This window comes from Giraffa tippelskirchi, chromosome 9 (assembly GCF_054371585.1).
Source record: "Giraffa tippelskirchi isolate mGirTip1 chromosome 9, T2T-mGirTip1v1.2.pri, whole genome shotgun sequence".
Lineage (NCBI taxonomy): Eukaryota > Metazoa > Chordata > Mammalia > Artiodactyla > Giraffidae > Giraffa > Giraffa tippelskirchi.
Window position 1 is genome coordinate 6,217,306 of NC_137283.1, and position 20,989 is coordinate 6,238,294.

General features: G+C 46.5%; 1 protein-coding gene and 1 long non-coding RNA gene across 16 annotated transcripts in view; one reads left to right on the plus strand and one right to left on the minus strand.

The window, feature by feature from the left end:
- Positions 1-20,989, minus strand: part of OSBPL10 (oxysterol binding protein like 10) — a 330,377-nt gene that overhangs the window by 216,436 nt on the left and 92,952 nt on the right. For 8 of the 15 annotated variants that reach the window (XM_081526990.1, XM_081526981.1, XM_081526980.1 and 5 more), the window contains one exon: positions 1,686-1,861. In XM_081526990.1, coding sequence (XP_081383116.1) covers positions 1,686-1,731 — 46 coding nt within the window. In that variant the 5' untranslated portion in view covers positions 1,732-1,861. Of the gene's footprint in view, positions 1-1,685; positions 1,862-4,977; positions 5,113-6,514; positions 6,712-14,199; positions 14,497-14,569; positions 14,748-17,526; positions 17,925-20,989 lie in introns of those variants that run through there. The other 7 variants (XM_081526982.1, XM_081526989.1, XM_081526987.1 and 4 more) reach the window with 7 other exon arrangements.
- On the plus strand, positions 18,007-20,839 carry LOC145520511 (uncharacterized). The gene is made up of 3 exons (XR_014064530.1): positions 18,007-18,153; positions 19,283-19,523; positions 20,507-20,839. It is a non-coding gene; the product is annotated as an uncharacterized LOC145520511 (long non-coding RNA).

Here is a 20,989-nt window from a genome sequence, read left to right on the forward strand (position 1 = left end):
GCCTGGGCAATTCCATGGACAGAGGAGCCTAGCGGGCTATATATATATAGTCCATGAGGTTGCAAAAAAGTCAGACATGACCGAATGGCTGAGCACACACAAGAGGTGTGATTACCAACCACCTCCCAGCACTTAATACACACTTCTTTCCTCAGACCTTAACAACACTGACTGTATGTGTGTGTGCACATGTGAGCAAATGTGCGTTTGAGGGTTGGTTTTGTTATTCTGCGAGAAGACGACTATTTTTCCGGCAATGCACCTGTGACAGAATGCTGGTAGAATGGTCTAGCAATCAAATCACATCACTGCAGACAAGTGTGCCCCATCTGAAAATCTGTGCAGTGGATATGCCTTGGTGGGGGTGGCGGCTAGTTCTTCCGTGTGTGCGTCTGCTCAGTCACTTCAGTCGTGTCCGACCCTTTGTGACCCTAGGGACTGTAGCCCACCAGGCTCCTCTGTCCATGGGATCCTCCAGGCAATACTGGAGTGGGTTGCCATACCCTCCTCCAGGGGATCTTTCCAACCCAGGAATCAAACCCATGCTGCCTGCATCTCTTGCCCTGCAGGCAAATTCTTCACTGCTGAGCCACTGGGGAAGCCCCAGTTAGTACCTCCAGTTGCGGCCAAATGCTGGGCTCCTAGCTTTCAAGAAGCAAAGAGAACCACCGGAGGACAGCAGGAAAGAATACCAGCTGGCTTTTCGCCAGGCTCTAGGGCCACAGAGGGTTAAATAAAGTACACGTAGGGGAGATTCTCTGGCGGTCCAGTGGTTATGACCCAGCGTTACCACTGCTGAGGGCCTGGGTTCAATCCCTGGTCGGGGAACTAGGAACTAACATCCCATGAGTTGCTTGATGCAGCCTCCAAAATAAAGTACAAGTGAAGGGGCCTTTACTAACAGCTGGTTCTAGAAAAACTCTGAATGGAGGACACCATGACTCTTTTCTAAAAATAATAAATAAAAGATTTGTTATTTTGTTTTTTTTTTATTATTTATTTTTTTGATGGGGACCATTTTTAAAGTCTTTATTGAACGTGTTACCATACTGCTTCTGTTTCATGTTTTGGCTTTTTGGCTGTGAGGCCTAAGGGATCCCAGCTTCTCCAGCCAGGGATCAAAACCGCACCACCTGCATTGCAAGGCAAAGTCTTAGCCACTGGACCACCAGGAAGGTGCCCACCATGATCCCTAAACGGCTTGTCTGGACTTCCCTGGCTATCCACTGGTTACGAAACCGTGCTTCCGCTGCAGGGGCACGGGTTCCATCCTTGGTCCTGGAAGATCCCACATGTCACGCAGTGCAGCCACAAAAAAAAATAGAAAGGCTTATTTTATCTTTAGAGCACAGCCTCATGGGCACTGAGGAGTCACCGTATAAGGTACAAGCAAACATATACTGAGCTAATATGAAAAATCTGCCCAAGTCCTAAGGTTCAGCCAGCTTTGCGATCACTCACCTTGCATTTGTCCCCAGTTCCTCGGTTAACGAGGACAAATACTTCCTAATCTCAGCTCCTCTCCCCGCCTCAAGAGGAGGAGAGCCAGTGTCTGTCACCAGAGTCCTCAAATACGGCAAACTGTTCAATGTGATTTAAAGACAACTGTAAAACCAGAGCGCGACCACCATGTTAACGGTGAACCCACGGGGCCCGTCTGCAAAGCTCCCGGGAGGTGAACATACCTCGCAGTTTGTACGTCTCCCCGTTGGCAGCGTACACGACCAGCATGTGGGGCGCTTCCTCGCTCAGGGACACGATGGCGCCGGGAAGAGACAGGGCCCCGCGAGGCTTCTGGTGCTTGCCCTGCTCGTTCACAAAATACTGCAGGACGCCAGCCTCGAAATCCAGCACAAAGTACCTGGGCGGGGAGACCACAGGGCGTCGGTTTTCTCTCCGAGTAAAGAAGGAACAGAATCCTCATGCTGACATAAAGGGTCCCAATCCAGGATGCTGGGAGCTCAAAGTCCCTGCCAGACACCCACACAAGCCAACCCTGGGTGGCGAGAGCGCGTCCGATTCTTAAGCCAGAATGGAGCTCGTCGTGGCTCCTGAACAGAGGCCCATTCGGGATATGCTGCGATGCCCACAGATACACGTGAGCCTCAGGATGGTAAAGAAGAGCCAGGCGCTGGGACACAGAATCTGGTAACAGGTTCGACGTGACTTCACGGGAACACCTGAAATTCACACCCCGGAAGGAGCAAGCTGGGCTGGACACCGGGGCAGCCTGGACGCTGTATGGGGACCCAGGGCTGGTCCAACCAGCAACTAGAGGTGCTCACGGAGCTCTCTAACCTCCAGCGGGTCCTTCCACAGAACACTTTTCACACAACAGGGCAAGAATTCCCTCCACTCTGGGAGGCCGCAACGCCACTGGGGTCTATATCCAAGGGAGAAACAGGGGAACTGCTAGTTGTCTGAATGGCTCAAACAAATCTTGGGAGCTGAGTACCTGGCCTATCGACACCCACAATCTATCAGCAGAAAGTAGTCCAGACAGCTTCCCCTTCTCCACAAGCTGTCTTCATCAGAGACCCACATTCCCCCTGGAGCCCAGAGGCTCAGCACAGCCCCTGCCGGCTTTCCCGGCCTCCCACTGTCTGATCCACCCACGCCGGCTCCCCCAGCTGCCTCCCACCACAGGGCTTTTGCTCATGCTGTTTCCCCAACTGGAGCAGTTATTCCAACAACAGTGAAACTCTGTGCAACTGGGTTTCACATCAGCATCCAACTGCACCATCACTGGGTTTGTCTCATTAAAGAAAAGTCCAGACGCTATCTGACCCGCAGGCACACCCAAGCCACAGAACCAGTCTCAAATCAAATCACGGCACAATTAAGGAGGGGAAAAAAAGCCAGTCCTTCATCAGCTTGAAAATACTTGCCATCCCCGTGTCTAGAACATGGTTCCTTCCCCTATTTATACTGCACGGTAACTTCAGGAACAACTCAAGTGCCACTAACACGAGAAAGCTTCTCCTGACCAGGTCAAATCCTCCCACAAGTTCTCACCTTGAACTTGCCCCTCATGGCCTTAGCCCCCATGGGAATCTACATTTACAGGATTATCCAATTTAATGTCTGGTTTCAGCCCCCTCCCCTGACTCTATCCTATCCAGAGACAGACAAGTGCCTGACACTTCACTGATACTCAGTATTTATTCAGTGAATGAATAAAGGGGGAAAACTACCAGATTCCCTAGTTTTCAATCCATGCACCCAAGCAGTTGGGTCACCACTGTGAACTCACACAGGCACTCAAAAATATGTCCCATATTTGAGGGTTACACAGTGATGCTTTAAAGTCAGATACCAAGCACACAGACAATTCAGCCAGTTCGGAATCTGCAGGCACACGCAATCCATCAACATGTAATTGCGGTTCTTAACACAGAAATGTATTGTTCTTCTATGTTGATTACTTTTTCAAATGGCTACTGATTTGTTAGAACATAAATGTACATGAAGCTGTTTGCAGATGACTGCTTTAAATATGAAACCACAGGGCATTTTTTTAACCTCTAAGCACCACAAACCAAGAAAGTTTACAAACTTCCACCCTGATTCTCACAGTATCCAACAGACAGCCATCATTATCCCTCATTTTTCAGGTGCTGGGACTCAAAGAAACTCCAAATCCAAGTCCTACTTGTCTGTGTCCACATCCACACCTGTCCAGCTCACAAACTCTCTTGAGTCTCCAAGTCCTCCTTCACCACCTGCTCCAAGTCACCTCTCCTTCCCCACTCAGGTGCTTCCTTCTCCAAACCTTCCTGCTCCAAGAGAGCGAGCCCAGCTGAAAGTCCCCCTGCCTGCCTGCGGAGGAGCCACTGCCTCCCCACCCCCACAGAGCAGGCACACCTGACAACCCAGGCCTCAACCCTCCAAAGCTCCAATTCCTCTAAGAAATCTTCCACTTTTAATTATTTGTAACATTCCAAATGTCCTGGCCAAGACTATCTTTTTTACCTCTCTCCTCCCCTCCAATCTCTTTTGGGTCACAATAAGGCTATACTTCTGGTCTCCACCACCATCGTGGATAAATCAAGATACAAAGATGCCTTCGTGGGCCAGCACTCTTCAAAGTGTGGTCCCAGGCCCAGCAGTAGCATCAAGCTCACCTGGGAGCTTGTTTGAAATGTAAATCCTTGGGCCCCATCCAAGGCCGGCTGGATCAGAAACACCCGGGAAGGGGTCAAGGAGGCTTCCAGGTGATTCTGATGCAGCTCAAGTTTGAGAAGCACTGGCCTAAACTAACAGCTCATCACCAAATCCCTGCCCACTTCTTCCAAGAGACATGAGATGAGATGACAGAATATATCTCCCAGTTTTCTTTGTCGGGGTGTGTGGCCATGTGAGGTGTGGCAACAGAATGTGAGCGGAAGTAACGCAGGACAGGAGCACAACACACAGACAGACAGACACTCATACAGGTTGGAACGGAGACATCCTGTGGGGCCCCTTGGGATCCACAATGAGTGTGGCAAAGACCCCCAGAGAGAGTAGCCTGGGCCCCTGAATCACCACCTGGAGGAGAGCCACCTGCTAAAAAAATACCCTTATCATTTCTACAAGGATGAGAAAGAGTCTTCTGCTTATCTTATGCTTCAGATCTGTGATGGCAATCAGCCGGGCAAATTCACCAAAAATGCTTTCAAAATATATATTTTCATGTCCTTCTACTCCTCCTCCTCTCTGATGTTGAAGGAAAGTTACAGGGCTCAAAATAGCCTGGAGTTAAAACTCCCCTCCGGGTTCTCCCCACCATTCTATGCAAAACAAAGAACTCTCTCACCTGAAGAAAAAAAAAATGGACATTAAGGTTGATTATGCCCAGCTCCCAGCCCGTCCAGCCTCTGGCTGAGCTCCAGAACTCCTTGCCCCAGCTGTTTAAGAGATAACTACTCTGAACAACCTTGGAAAAGAACAGGCCCCCTTAAGACAGTAGATTTCCACATATATGCCTATATGTACTTATTCTTTTCTTGGGTTAGCGAGCAGCTCACTAATCTGACTGCTGCCCCTTCTCGCCTCATTAAAGGTGATCTGTTCCTGTAAAGGGCCAGTCTCCTTCTTTTTCCGAACCTCACCTTCTGTAACTCCCTTAGTCTACAGATGTGAAAACCAAATTCTATCCATGAGAGAGGAGTTGCAGTGATTTCTGAACCACCAAGGGTCACATTATTCAAATGCTGACCCTGCCTTCTCTTTAGGAGTCAGTGGTTTCACCGTGACCTGTATTTCCTGTCACAGTGACTGCAGGGATGCAGACAGCTCCTGGCAGGTCAGAGCGTTAAGAGCAATAATCTGTACGAGTGCAGGGAAGGAACCTCGTCTCCAACTACAGCATTTTGTGTCTCCACCCCCAAGCCACCCTGGCAGAAGTGCAGTGTTCCCCATCTGTAAACATGCCCCCTTTACACAGGAAAGCAGAAAAGGTAGCGTATAACCTCAACAGGCTTCAAGGAAAAGGTGTAAGCCAAGTTGCCCTCCACACCCTGACCCTCCCCATCCACCCTGTGCCCTTGCTGGAATGGAGACTCAACACCTCTTCCCTTTCTGCTCCGTCCGCTCATCACGCGGGCCCCATCAGCCTTTCCGGCTCCCAGAGGCAGCTTCACAAATGTATCTCGTTCACACCAACCATATATTTGCAAAGGACATTACTAAGAAACTGGTACCAAAAAATGAATTGAATTCTGGTTCTGTTTTGTTTTTCCTCAATCAGGATGACAGAATAACCCAACAAGCACATATTATGCAGGCTAAGGGAACACATGAATGATTTTTCACATTACCTATTTCAAAATGACATCTTAATTCTAACCCTCTGCCTCAGACAAAAAAAAAAAAAACACACATTTCCACTGCTTCCTAAAATAGTTTCAGTGAAACCACAAGTTTGAATCAGGTGCACTAAAGAAGGTTATCAATAATTTACTTTTTTTCTAAAGACAGTTAAAAATTCGATCCTATTTGGAAAGAAATGATGGGAGAATATCCGAGTAAAAATTGCAACAGACTAAACATAAAGTGTTCTTCCAGGACTGCCTTTGAAAGTTGAGTTAGCAGCTGTCACGTGTAGGTAGGAGCTGCCCACCCAGCATTAAGAAAGCATTGCCTAGGGGGTCACGTCCCATGGGAGGAAGGAAATTACATTTGGTTTCCCGCACGGTCAGGGCTCTGTCAGGCATGGCTGCATCAGAAACTCACAGCTTTCATCCTAAATGGAAAAGTTAACCGCATTTCAGGACAAGGCTCCAGCAAATCAAGTGCAAACGCCAGATAAACTCCTGAAACTTTCTTAAAGGCCTTTCCTTCTGGAGAAAACAAGTAAGACGAACCTAATTCCTAGAGTGAGTTCTAATTAGCATCTCGAGCTTCAGTTTGCATCTTGACTGATGAGCAGGTGAACCTAACTGTATACGAAGGGAACATACCTAGGAGGTGTTAACAAACAAAGGAGGGTGCGGGGGAGAAAGGAGAGAAAAAAAGGAGACATCAAACCAACCTAGGAGACAAGCCATCACTCCTGATCAGGCCAGCCTCGGAGTGGCAACCTCGCTCTGTTCCAAAGCTGGGACCCGCGGGGAGCGGCAGGCTCACTTTGAAAGGGCAGAGAACAAGCCACTGCGTCGGAAACAATACGTGAGCACGTGCTTGCACGTAGATACACCTGCGTGCATACACACGCACATTCATCCGTACGCACACAGTCACGCTCACTTGCGCATGCGTACATACAAAGCAGCGGCCCTTACGCATAATTGCTTTCCAATCCTTGCATCAAGGAGAGTCATCTGTCAACACCTGTAGCCTTTAATTCCCACCCTCACCTGCCTTAGAGTTTCATGAAGGTTCCACTTCAGGATCTAAAAGCTGAAAATCTTACATTTTTACTCTGGGAGGGGGTAGACGCGCCAATTGCCATCAGCATCCAGTTAGCAGCAGAAAAATAAAGGGAAAGGATTGGGGTGGGGGTGGGGGGAACAGGGCGGGAAGCAGCTCATTAATGCCAAGAAATCACAAGCAAACTACAAGAGAATTACAAAGAGGAAAAACTGCAGTGAAAAAAACCTCTTTTGAAGAGGAACTTCGCCAGACAGGCTGCTACTGACAAAAAGCTAAACCATTTCATCTAAACTTAAAAGTAAAAATTAAAACAAGAGGAAAGGACTTGAGAAGGGAGGTGATCGCCCAGCCCTTGACGCCTGAGCAGACACCTTTAACACCCAGGTTGCTATTTCTAGAAGGCAGTAAGGACCCCTCCCATTCCATGTGGGGCTCCGCCCTTCCTCCCCCGCCAGGCACGAGGCCTCGCCCACCCAGGCCCAGGCCCCAGCTGGCACCGGTGTTCCACCTGCTGGGAACTGCTTCACCTTCCCAGGCCCTCGGTTTTGTTTTTACCTCCAACTCCACACTAATTATCAAGAGAAGCTAGTCTCTAGCCCAAATATTCACACATCATGGTTCAGGAACACAGCTCAGTGACAACATCCATGGACCTCACCCAGACAAATTTTTTATATTCCAAAATCACTTTGTACTCTGAAAGACGGGTCCTCGAAATCTTTCACAGAATCGTAATTTCTGTAGAAATTTGCATACTCCAGGCCCTCTGTCTTCTGAAAAGCTCCTGCTCAGACTCATGGAGCCCACCTGTGCCTTGTTCTTCAGCTGAAGACCCTTCTCTGGGTTGAGTGACTGACTACTTGACTCTTCTACAGATGAAAATTTCAAGTGCGGAAAGGTAAGCAGCACAATCCAGATCTTATAGAGAGGAAATTATGGCACAGATTTTAATCAGGCAATCTAGCCATAACGCCCATGGCTCGAAACCATTAAGATAGTGTGTGATTAAAATATCGTTTTCACTGCAAAGATGCAAAAACACAGGGTCGAAACTGATAGAAATATAAGAAAAAAATAAAACACAGATTAGGAGACTTTCAGAATTCTCCTTTTGCCCAGAGTTGAACAGATATGTAGAAAATGAATGGAAACATATAGATTCAAAACAATATATTCCCAAATTTTATTTTAAATGTTACAAATAATTACATACCCAAATGAAAAACATACACAAACTTTTTAATATAAACTTTTTAAATGTGCATGGGACATTTTGCAAAATGTTGGCTAAAAACAGCAAACATCAAAAAGTAAAAATTTTATAGGGCCAATCTTTAGACCTCACAATAACATCTGACATGTTAAAGACTTAAAAAAAAAAAAAACTAGTAGTATTAGTTTTAATAATACATTATATATATAACTTAACATATTCATATTAGGAAAAATATGGGTGGGTATTTTTAAACTGTTAGCATGGGGAAGGCACCAAAACAGGAGAGGCAAAACCATAAAGAAAAGTATTTACACATATTTCTAAATTTTAAACAGTCCCCACTTAAAAATAAGCCATAAATAAAAGATGACCAATAAAGCAGAGTTTTAAAAAAGAATATTTAACTATCTTCTTGTAAAAAGAATGTTCTTACAGTTTGGGTCAGCTATTCCCTGCCTCTGAATCAGCAGAGAAGCTAGTTTAAAATGTGGATTCCTGACTCCCATCCCATAGAGAATCGGAATCTTTGTGGCTGAGATCAGGAAATTAGGAATACGGATTTCAAAATTTCCCTAGTGTGTGTTAGTCTCTAAGTTGTATCCAACTCTTTGGGATTCCATGGGCTATAGCCCTCCAGGCTCCTCTGTCTGTGGAACTCTCCAGGCAAGAATACTGGAGTGGGTAGCCATTCCCTTCTCCAGGGGATCTTCCCCACCCAGGGGATCAAACCCAAGTCTCCTGCATTGCAGGTGAATTCTTTACCATCTTAGCCACCAAGGAAGCCCTAGATAAGTAAAAAAACAACAGTGCAAAATCGAGTCAGGATAAAAACCTTAGGCATGTTATTCACACCCCCATTTTTTTTCCTAGTCTTTCAAGTTTTTCCTCCTAATCATTCATTCAGCAAACATGTGAGCACTATGGGCCCATCCAAGAAAGCGGAACATATTGTTAAATATGAGCTGACCTTATTTTATCTTTGTGTGAAAGAGCTGAAGCCCTGCTCCTAAATCACAACAGCTCAGGCAGTGGGTATCTTGGCTCTGTCACTGCGAGAGTATTTTTAGAAAGATTTAACAAAAAATTACATCACCGAGAATGGAGTTTCTGCATAACTGGATCATCAACTAGCATCATGTAGGTTCACCTGGGCACAGCGGCCCCAGAGACCAGGCCGAGCAGCTGCTGCCTCGTGAACCACCTCACCTGACGAAGCACGAGCGTTAAGTCAAAGTGAACTTTTAACACAAGATTGGATGCATTGCACTTGGATTTCACGTATGACGAGATTCCATCTGCCTTTAAAGACCAGGTAACTACATACCGGGAGCAAGAACAGAGACCTTTCTAGCAAGGGTTAATACAGGCACCTTCTGAACTCCTCTTCACTCAAGTTTCCAAGGCCATTGGCTAAGAACTTCAGCGACTACTACTTTAAACTGTAAAATGTCAAGACCCATCTTAATGCTCACAGTTCATTTTCATTGTTGCCATCGACAGCACAAGGAACTTACCTGGGAATCCTTGAGATGGGTGGAGTCTTGAATCAAGTCTCTGGTTTACACTGAAACCTTGAACATACACATCAAATCACACTGAAGAGAATACTGGCTAAAGCCCCGGGGCCAAACGTGTGTGGGCAGCCTGGTGCCCACCAGGATGAAGAGAGATGGAAAGCTGGCCAGGGAAGCAGTTAGGAGCAGAAGCAGGCCCATGGACTCAGCTTTTTAGCCCCTAAATATCCAACTGAATCCGCCTGGAGAAGGCAAGGCACCCCACTCCAGATTCTTGCCTAGGAAATCCCATGGGCAGAGGAACCTGGCGGGCTACAGTCCATGGGGGTCACATGAGTCAGACACAACTTAGTGACTAAACAACACAAATCCAGTGAAATCACACCCTAAACTCCACTGTCCCTGGATCAAAGCATCCTTTACTTTTCCCTACAGGCTACACGGCATAGAAGAAAGAGGTGTGATCTGGCAGGAAGACGCCTGATTCGACCTGTGGTTTTCAAACATTTGCTACATCGGAATCACCTGCAAGTCGGTTAAAAACACAAGTTCCTGGGCCCCTCCCACAGATTCAGGAGGTCTGGGTGGAGCCAGAGAATTCCAGCAAGTTCCCAGGTGATGTTGATGCTGCAGGTGGGACCACGCTTTGAGAGCTACTGGTCCTCACTTTTGTGACCTTGGCCACAGCACTCATCCACTCAGAGCCCCGATTCCTGCATCTGCAAAGGCAGAAAGCTGGCTCGTTCTCCTCTGAACTGTTGTTCACCATCGCTGTGCCTCAAGGTCCGTCTGGGTATAAAACAAGAACTTCCAAGTGTCCACATCACATTTCCAAATGCAGACAGTGAATCGGATCCCATGCTCATATCAGCAGTTTAGTTAATTGGCAAAAAAACCAACAAGACAGAACTTAAAACAAGAGCCAGTGTTTGCTCTTTTCTTGGAAGTGCTGTGGCAATATGATTTGACAAGGTTCTCACGTGTGGTCAGCTGGACCACATTCTGTGATATGGATAAAGCACTGTGGATACATTTACTCATTCTATGGTTAAAGAAAAGGGAATTTACATAAGCCCAGCTAAATTTTAAAGAATTTAGCTTTGGTTACAAAACTAAGTCTTATTCCCAAGAATTCACTCATTTCTTTATATATATATATATATATATATATATATATACACATATATATATATATGTATATGTATATGTATATTTTAATGAGTACCAAACTTGCTAGGCACTGTATGCTAAATGCTAAAAATACATAGGAGGGGACTTCCCTAGTGGTCCAGTGGTTAAGAATCTGCCTGCCAACGTGGGGGACACAGGTTTGATCCCTGGTCCCAGAAGATTTCACGTGCTGCAGGGCAACTAAGCCCCCGTGTGCCCCAGCTACTGAAGCCCACACGCTTAGAACCCATGCTCTGCATCAAGAGAAGCCACCACAAGGAGAGGCTCACGGGCAGCAATGAAGACCCAGCACAGCCAAAAATAAATAAAAGCAAATAAAATGAAATTTGTTTAAAAAACTTAATACATATGAGGTGGGGGACAAGGTCCCTGATTTGATGGGGGCATGGAAAATGTGCCAACAAACAATAAGGTATTTACAAAAATGAACACACAACTTTAGCTGTGCCGAGAGTCTCGTGTTAAGAAGAAGGTAGAATGTGACCTAGCTAGAGAGTTCCCAACACAAACTGTCCATGAACTGGTGAGTGGATAAACAGACTGTGATATATCCACACAACGGAATACTATCTACAATAAAAACACAACACTGATAACGAGCTACATGGGTGAACCTCAGGAATAACACGCTACGTGAAAGAAACCAGATGCAAAAAGATTACATATCGTATGGTTTCATGTATATGACATGTCCAGAGAAGGGAAATTTATAGAGACGAAAGCAGATGAAGACCTTCTCTGGCAGTCCAGTGTTTAGGGCTCCATGTTTCCACTGCAGGGGGCACAGGTTCGATCCCTGGTTGGGAAACTAAGACCCCACATGCTAAAAATAAACCAAGAAACAAGCAGACAAGTGACTGTTTGGAGCTGAGGATGAGAACAGTATTAACTATACACTGGCTAGAGGGAATTATTTTGGTGATAGGAATGTTCTCAAACTGGATTTTGATGATAGTTGTACACTGTAAATTAGCTAAATATTATTGAATTGTATGCTTGCAATGGGTACATTTTACAGTGTTCAAATTATACTTTAATAAAAGTGTTTTAAAAACTTCAGCAATCCTGGCAATATCCTAGACCAGGGTAAAGGTGTCAGAATTACTGCCAGGGTACAATTGACAAGACCTGATGATGGACTGGGAATCTCATTTGGGGGCTGTTACACTTCAGAAGCCTTTGCAACTTCCAGGAGGTGTTGATTGGCAACTGGATGAATGGATCTGGAGTCCAGATAGGATCTGAGCCGGGATTAAAGATGAATAATCTGACAATAAGTAGCCAAGGGAGCTAAAGGCACAATTGAGACTGCACAGAAAGAGAAGACAGGGAGGAGAAGGCCCAGCATGAAGACGTGAGGAACTGTTAACATTAAACAGGAAAAGAGATGAAGAGAACAAGACGGAGAGACAGGAGGAAAACCAGAACCCCAGAAAGAGAACATTCACGAAGGCAGGAGTGATCAGCAGCGTCAAGTGCTAACAAGATGTCAGTAAGATAAGAACTGAGACAGAATAAGAGACACAGATACATAGAACAGTCTTATGGACTCTGAGGGAGAAGGTGAGGGTGGGACGTTCTGGGAGAATAGCATTGAAACATGTATATTATCATATGTGAAACAGAACACCATTCCATGTTCGATGCATGAGACAAATGCTCAGGGCTGGGGCAATGGGATGGCCCAGAGGGATGGGATGGGGAGGGAGGTGGGAGGAGGGTCCAGGATGGGGAACACATGTAAACCCATGGCTGATTCATGTCAATGTATGGCAAAAACTATTACAATATTGTAAAGTAATTAGCCCCCAACTAAAATAAATAAATTTATTTAAAAAAAGAAAGAAAGAAAGAAAGAAAGCTGAGCACCAAAAAAAAAAAAAAAGAACTGAAACATGTCTTCTCTGTGACCATACACGGATCTATTGGTATATTTCAAGACTCAAGGATTTCCATGACCCTGACTTTACCATAGAGCAAATCAGTTCATGTTGGTATGCAAGCCCAAAGGAGACAGGAAAAGAACTTCTCTTTTCCTCCAAACATGAATTGTCTAAGTCCACCAGCTGCTTCCCGATACTCATGTTCCATTTTCACTGGGATCAGTGGAAAGACAGATCTCTGGGTGGAAACCAAGGGTTACAACCTCAGCTCTGGCTCAATTAGCTTGTGGTCTGATGTGAAACTAGATGTAGCGGTGACAGCTGACCATCTCTCCTACCTATAAAATAATCATTTTCTCTCTCAAATCAAGAGAACTTCAACTGTGATCTGAGCCAATACACAATGCCAGAATACATTTCCCAATCTTCCTTTAAGCTAGATGTGGCCATGTGACTAAGTTATAGCTCATGAAGAACAGTGATGGATTGGACTCCTTCCCCTCCTCCACTTGCTTTGTTGGAAGGTAGATACAGTGGCTGGAATTCCAACACTCTTTTTGAACTCTGAGGACATGGCCACACCCTAGGGATGGTGAAGGTGAAAGTTAAAAGGAGCATGAGCCTCTGAAATCTGTGGAACCCCCACACCAACCCTGAAACAATAAAGCAAAAAAAAAAAAAAAAAAATCATGTATGTACAATAGAATATTATTCAGCCATAAAAAAGAATAAAATAATGCCATTTGCAGCAACATGATCATACTAAGAGCAATAAATCAGACAGACAAAGACAAATCACATGGTATCACTTCTACTGTGGGATCTCAAAAAAGATACAAATGAACTTACTTACAAAACAGAAACAGAACTACAGACATGGAAAACAAATTTAAGGTTACCAGAGGGAAAAGGTGGAGGGGGAAGGATAAATTAGAAATTTGGGATTAACAGATACACACTACTATATATAAAATATAATCGACAAGGACCTACTATATAATAGCATAGGGAACTATATTCAATATTTTGCAATAAATCGTATGGGAAAAGAACCTGAAAAAGAATAGATAGATATAGATGTATGTATAACTTAATCACCGTGCTGTACACCTGAAACTAACACAACATTGTAAATCAACTACACTTCAATAAAAACAGATAAATAAAGACTAAACAAGAAGGATCTTAAGGTTAACAAAAACACCCGCCTACTCTCTGAGGTAGGTATCATTACCACCCCTTACTAACCACAAGGAGACAGAGAGGGTCCCTCTCTCAACCAGAGTCACACAGCCCATCAGCAGAGATGATGTGAGCCAAGGCAGTATTCCCCTAGCCCCTGCACCACCCTGCCTGTCTCAGAAAGCTACCAGCACACTATACCCCCCACCTCAGGACAAGGGGCCTCAGCCTTCTAGCATCTTCTAAGCAGAGGTGAGGGGTAGGAGGGACACACTGCTCAGGAAATGTTGACTATTCAGACTTCATGTCAAAGGTTGGATGTCTGGCTTCCCTGGTGGTCCACTGGTTATGAATCTACCTTGTAATGCAGGGGACATGGGTTCGATTCCTGGTCCGGGAATATCCCTACATGCCATGGAGCAACTAAGCCCATGAGCTGCAATTACTGGACCGTGAGCACCTACAGCCCATACTCCACAACCAGAGAAGCCTGGGCACCGCAGCCGGAGAGGAGCCCCCTCTTGCCACAACTAGAGAAAGCCCACACATAGAAACAAAGACCCAGTGCCGTCCAAGATGGGATGTCTGCTCAAACCAGCGAATCCGGCGGCCTGGGGTCAAGTTCTCCTCACAGGATTCTGCAGGCAGCTAACACCTAGGAGATGGGAAGGAAAGAAGAGAAGATGAAAGTGGTAAAATCTAAATGGGACGGTCCAAAGAATTCTCACCAGGCTGATGGGCTTCACCCCGGAGAGATCACGCCTCCTGCTGCTTTCGGCCACTGTGGGCAGCCAGCCTGCCCGCTCTCTCCCTGGGTCCTCCACGCCTGCTGTGATCCTGCTTACACCCAGCTTTAGTTTATGGCTTCCTTACCTTCCCCAGCATGAGATCCCAAGGCTCCCAGCCCTGCAGGAAACCGAAAACTCAGCAGGAGCATCGCAGTCGCCTGCGGATCTCAGGGCTGGGGAGGAAGGACAGGACCAGCCTGGCAGCTAGTCCCAGGCACTCATGCAAGAATCAGCTCAGGTGATAGACGGGCAGATCAGATCCAGCTGCCGCCAAGGGCCCTGGAAAAACACACACATTCCCAAAGGGAAATCGTGCGCTGGCTAACTCTACCTGGCATGTCATTAAACTAACGTGAAAGGGTCCAACATACCCAAACACGATTAAAGTCTCACCTGCTTCTCCAACACATGCTCCAAGGCCTCCCAGCAACATGAGCCACCATGAGCACAACATCAAGGCCAAAATAGAGCCCCGAGGTCACCAGGTCCTCCTGGGAGTCCTGAGCACAGCATGCTCTCTGGAGACACAGTCCCAAGCGGGGGACACAGAGGCCCAAGTGTCCACACACGCCCGCTCTCCACACGCGCTCTCCCAGGGAGCCTGACTCACTGTCACTTCCCACCTGGTCTGACCTTATCAAGATCTGCACCTGGGGGAGTCACCGGTTTCTGCCATGGAGCTCAAGGAAACACGGAACCTCCCCGATTTTCTGGGGAAGAGGCAGTGCTGCCGCCAACAGCCAGTCAACACGCACGCTCAGTTGTGTCCGACTCTCTGTGACCCCATGGACTATAACCCACCCGACTCCTCTGTCCATGGGATTCTCCAGGCAAGAATACTGTGAGTGGGTTGCCGTTTCCTTCTCCAGGGGATCTTCCCAACCCAGGAATCAAACCACGTCTCCTGCATTATAGGAGGGTTTTTTTTACTCTCCGAGCCACGGGGTGAGTGGACAGAATTCCCAGCTTGAAGTTCTTCTCAAAAGAATTTTTCTAGAGGCCACTACCAACATGTCTACAGTGGCCAAAAAACAAACATACATGCAACAAAGGAACCAGGTTAGATAAGTATTTATCTTGCAGGACTTTTCTGAGAATTAAATGTTATTTTCTGTAAAATGCTAAGAACAGTGTCTGACACATAGCTAGCAACATATATATTACATACATATAGACATTACATATACATACAATTATTTCTCAAATAGTATATTAAGGCAATGCTTAGCAATTATCTTAAAAAATTGTGGTCTTTTTTTTTTTTCATTTTACAATTAAGGAAAGAGCTTTTACTGTTTTTGTTGTTGTCAGTAACAGCAGGTTATGCAATTTAATTTACTCTGTTCTATTTGCTAACAGCTCTGTGACATAGATATTATTTCTATTCTACCTAAAAAGAAGCATTCCCAGGCGGCACAGTGGAAAAGAATCTGCCTGCCAGTACAGGAGACACCAGAGATGCGGGTTCGATCCCTGGGAAGGGAAGATCCCCTGGAGAAGGAAATGGCAACCCACTCCAGTATTCTTACGTGGAGAATCCTATGGACAGAGAAGCCTGGCATGCTACAGTCCATGGGGTTGCAAACAGTCAGACGCACATGCCATGCAGAAAGGAATTCCAGTCTCACTTGTTCGGGGACACATGTCTGTGATCTCGTACTGGGTACACACACGGGTATATACTGGATACACACAAGTCACATGACGACAGCAAACCCGTCCATGTCAGAGCACATGGCATCCCATAAAGAGCACCCCATCCCACAGCCTCCGGCTGCTCATCTCAATAGTGAGATTAAGGCCTAATCAGAGGGGAGCATGGAGACTAGGAAACATCAACCGAATCCCAAACATCAACGATATTTTCTGAATCTACTCTGAAATCACCACTACACTGTCTCCAAGACAAACATCGCAGCCTTCTTAGCAAGACAGCCTAGGCTTCCTTGCCAAGAAACTGTCATCTGATTCACTGTTCTGACCCCTCCCATCCCCCAAAGAGGGGAAAACAAGAGAGAGGGATGACAGGATGTGTATTCTCCGCCTCTGGTCCAGCCTGAATTTTGACCCCCAGTGGCCCCTGTTCAACCTCATTAATCTCGTCTGCTGTGGAGACAGCGTGAGTCTGGGGGTTGCCCTGCTAAGCTGTGTGAGATTTCACAAACACACAGAGGACAGATGCAAGGACCAAGGTCAGGCAGCGTGCCAGCTCCTTCTCTTGCCCCATCAATTACCTGCCACTTCAGTCTGCCCAGCAAGAGCAAAGAGAACAGTCCACTTCATGAAAAGCCAATCCCTGTTCACTGCAGTCTTCGAGCTTCTTATACCCTCCCTCAACCACCTCCTAAACTGTTTTTCATAAAAGATGTATGACCCACCTGCTCCTACCACTCCCAACCAGAATGAATCTCTTTCATCAACCTCCTACCTCGCCTAGCAGCAGACCGATGGAGCTGAAAAAGTGGGAAATCGTTGGGCTTCCTTTTAACATTGTTACTATTATTATTAACATTGTTACTATTATTATTACCATCATCACCATCATCAGTTCCATGACTATCTCTGACACCTAACCTGGAAACTCCTTCGGGGCCACGACACTTGATGGGAGAATCCCTCTGGGCTCAGCACAGAATTTCATATATTCAGGACTCTGACACATGTCCCCTGATGGGCCAGGATGACGGTCAGTCAACAAAACAGTGTCCCTTCATTATCATTCACTGTCCTCATTTATCTATCGTCACCACCATCACAACCATAATATAAAACTCTCTAACATCAGTACCATTCTCCATCATCAAGGACATTTTTAGGTCTATGAACATGCCTAAGATGCCACACCAGGATGGGAAAGTTTAACATCATTGACTCTGCCTCTTACCCAGTGTACTTACCCCTGATTAAAGACCAGCCAGTCAGCAGAATAATCAGTCCCCGACCATTCAAGACCTAGTTCATCTGGGGACCACCTTGAGTCCCCAGTCCCCTCCCCCAATGGCCACTCCTCTCTGAACGGGAAGAAAAGACAACCAGGTCGGCTTTGAGCAGCTGACTATGAGCAGATCGGATTTGAGTTTCAAGGATAAGAACCGCTGCACCTGATTTTGTGATGATGGTGGTGTCAGGTCATCCATGGCTAACAGAGAACTCCCTCAAGTTAAACTTGATTTTGAAGAACCGTCACTCATTGAAGACAGCTTGCCTGCCAAACCCACTTGTGTAGAAGATTTTATGTCGAGAGAACGCTCACAGCTCTGGGAAGCTAAACATTTGCCCAACCCTCTGGAGAAGCAGGGAAACTGCACAGCCTGCCTCTAAATTACTTATGTCATAATTTATTGAAAGGTCTCTGCTAGGTCATAGGTCACACCCCATATGCAATGCCAGGTACCTACTCCAGGGTTTCTGCCTGGAGGGTGGGGAGGCAAGCAACATGGAAACAGTGGTCCCCAAGAATCTACCTTTCCAAGGATCTTATAGCCCCGGACCTGACCAGCACTCAGCATCAACACACTCATCTGGTGAGCTCATTTCATCATCTCCTAAAATGGGGGGGGGGGGGTATTCTTCACTGTATTTTACCAATATGAAACCTAAGGCTGGTAAATTTTCCCCTGATTTCCAGCTAGTTGATACAGGGACCAGGACTAGGACCAACTATTAGAGCTTTTGGTCCACTGCTTATTTGATTCAATAATGAGGTTCCCCCAGCTCATGTTTACATTCACTGCCAGGCATTCTTCTAGATGCTGGGGACAGAGCAGTGAACAAAACAGATAATTCTTCCCTCACGGAGCTCACGTTTCAGTGGGAGGAGAGAATATAATATGTTGTGTCAGTAAGTGCTTTTAGAAAAAAAACACAGTGTCAGAAAGTGAAAAAAAGGCTGCCATTTGGAGCATTCTAATTTCCCCCGGTCAGGGAAGGTTTGTCTATATGGAGGACTTGAGCCGAGACCAGAAGGAAAAGGGTGAGGTGTGTCAGCTGAAGGGAAAACTGTGTTCCAGGCAGTAAGTACAATATTGGAGGTGGGAGCAGGCTGGGCATGCTGGAAATAAGCGGGAGAAAAGCAGGTGTGACAGCAGCAGGTGAGCGAGGGGGCCAGGGAGGGGAGCTGACTGGTAGGGAGCCAGAAGCCAGAGGGCCTTGCAGACCGTGCTAAGGACCTCAGATTTTACTCCCGGGAAGACGGGAGGCCTCCAGAGGGCGCTCACACTAGATGGTCACTCCAGAACATGCTTAAGTGGGTGGTTGGAGAAGCTGGGAGGTCCATTAGGAGCTGACTGCCAAAGTCCAGGCAGAGATGTACCCCCAGTGGACCACATGTAACATGTACACATAAGCCACGTAGAATTTTCCAGCACAACTCAAAAAACAACCCTGTTCTCCTCCACTTGCATCCTGATAATCTGTTCATCTATTAGCTGACTCAGAGACAGGGTGTCCAGCATGGGATGCGGGCGCCAGGCATTTCCACTGCGTCAGTGGCCTGTTTGTATCGGCCATGGTTCACGGTGAGGATGAGGTTAAGGCAAGGACCGGCATTCACTTTGGTTTCTATTATTTTAAGATGTTTGCTTGACTCTCCACAGTCTGTGAGTCTCTGGATGGTGGCCATCAGTTCTCTGATTCAATACTCTGTTCCCACAGGCCAGGATGTAGTTTAAGTACCAGAAGATGTTGATCTCCAATAGGCAACAGTGTTACTGGGGGCAAAGAAATGGAAGAGAAGATGGGCAGCTCCCCTCGGGCACTGCATACAGCTTGGCTCTCACTTAACTCCTGATCTGTAACCGACAAGAAACCTTGGCATCACCGCTTCAACAGCATCAAGAGTCATCCAATAACCCTGACTTTAGGTCACTAGAAAGAAGTCTCACCGTAGAATGAGGTCTCTTAAAATAATATAACCCTGGGACTTCGCTGGTGGTCCACTGGCTAAGACTCTTCACTCCCAATGCAGGGGGACAGGTCCAATCCCTGGTCAGGAACTAGATCCCACAAGCCTCACCAAAGATCCTGTGCACTGCAACTGAGACCCAGCACGGCCAAATAAATAAGTAAAAATAAATTAAAAAGAAAAAAACCTAAACATACAGTTGTATGGCTGTGAGCATGACTCACGCCATCTTGGGCCCAGGCAGCTCTTCCTGCCCTCCCGCTGACCCCACCCAGGACTGTACTGGGCGGTAAATCCCATCTCTGTCATTAGGGCCTTTGTAGTTAAGGGGTATTGTTTAATAATCACTAGGACCAGGTGGCTTCCATGCTCTGTTAGTCCCCAAACAATGATAAGAGACCTTGGTTGACATATTCCTGGCGCCCATGTGACCAGTTACCCTTCATAAACTTGATTTAGGAAGGCATGTCCTGTTTTTGAGCATCTACCCCACCCCCAGGTTATCTAAAACCGTCCTAACATCCCTTCAGAGGTACAGAGTGCAGCTAAGAATGCTTCTAGATCACTGTCTGTGGGATCTCCACCCCACCCTATAAGTTCCCCGTAATAACCTGGTCCATGGATTATACAGAGCCACCTGCCTCGTTTTTCCATCTGAAGATACCTCCTCAGTTCAGTGGGCTGTCTTCATACCCTCCACCCTCCAACAATAGCATCAGGACTCTTAATGACACTGGGCTTCCCTGGTGGCTCAGACGGTAAAGAATCTGCCTGCAGTGCAGGAGACATGGGTTGGATCTGGGTTGGGAAGATCCCCTGGAGAAGGGAATGTCCGCCCACTACAGTATTCTTGCCTAGAGAATCCCATGGACAAAGGAGCCTGGCAGGCTACAGTCCATGGGGTTGCAAAGAGTTGGGCACGGCTGAGTGAGAATGCTTTCACTTCTTAATGAGGTTAATTTTCCTTTCTATAGGCTGAGCTAAGGAACTCTCCTTCGAGGCTGGTGAAGAAAGTAACCTGAGGCTCACAGGGCCTCCTCCAGGGCCTGGCCTCTGGTGGCCTCTCAAGGCTTCATTTCCACACCCACTCTCCTTGATACTAAAGGGCCACATGCTCTTATCACCATGACCTCCTCTTTCTAAGCAGTGTTCTCCACCAAAGGACACAGGCTGGCCTTCAGCCAGAACACCTCTCAGTCTGGCTTCTGGTCTTGTGCACTGTTTTGTGAGGCTGTTTTTGAGGCACCTGGAAATTAGTCCCGGGGAAAAGAACAGACATAATGGAAAATAAAAGATTCCATTAACTCGATGACTCTTGTGGCTGATGAAAGCTATGCCTGGTGCTGCTCAAGGTTAAAAAAAAAGAAAAATAGGGGGTGGGGAGGGGGGACAGCTTACTAAATAGCCTCCTCTCAGCAAATTATTTCATTAGCAAAAAAGCGCAAATTGCATTCCTA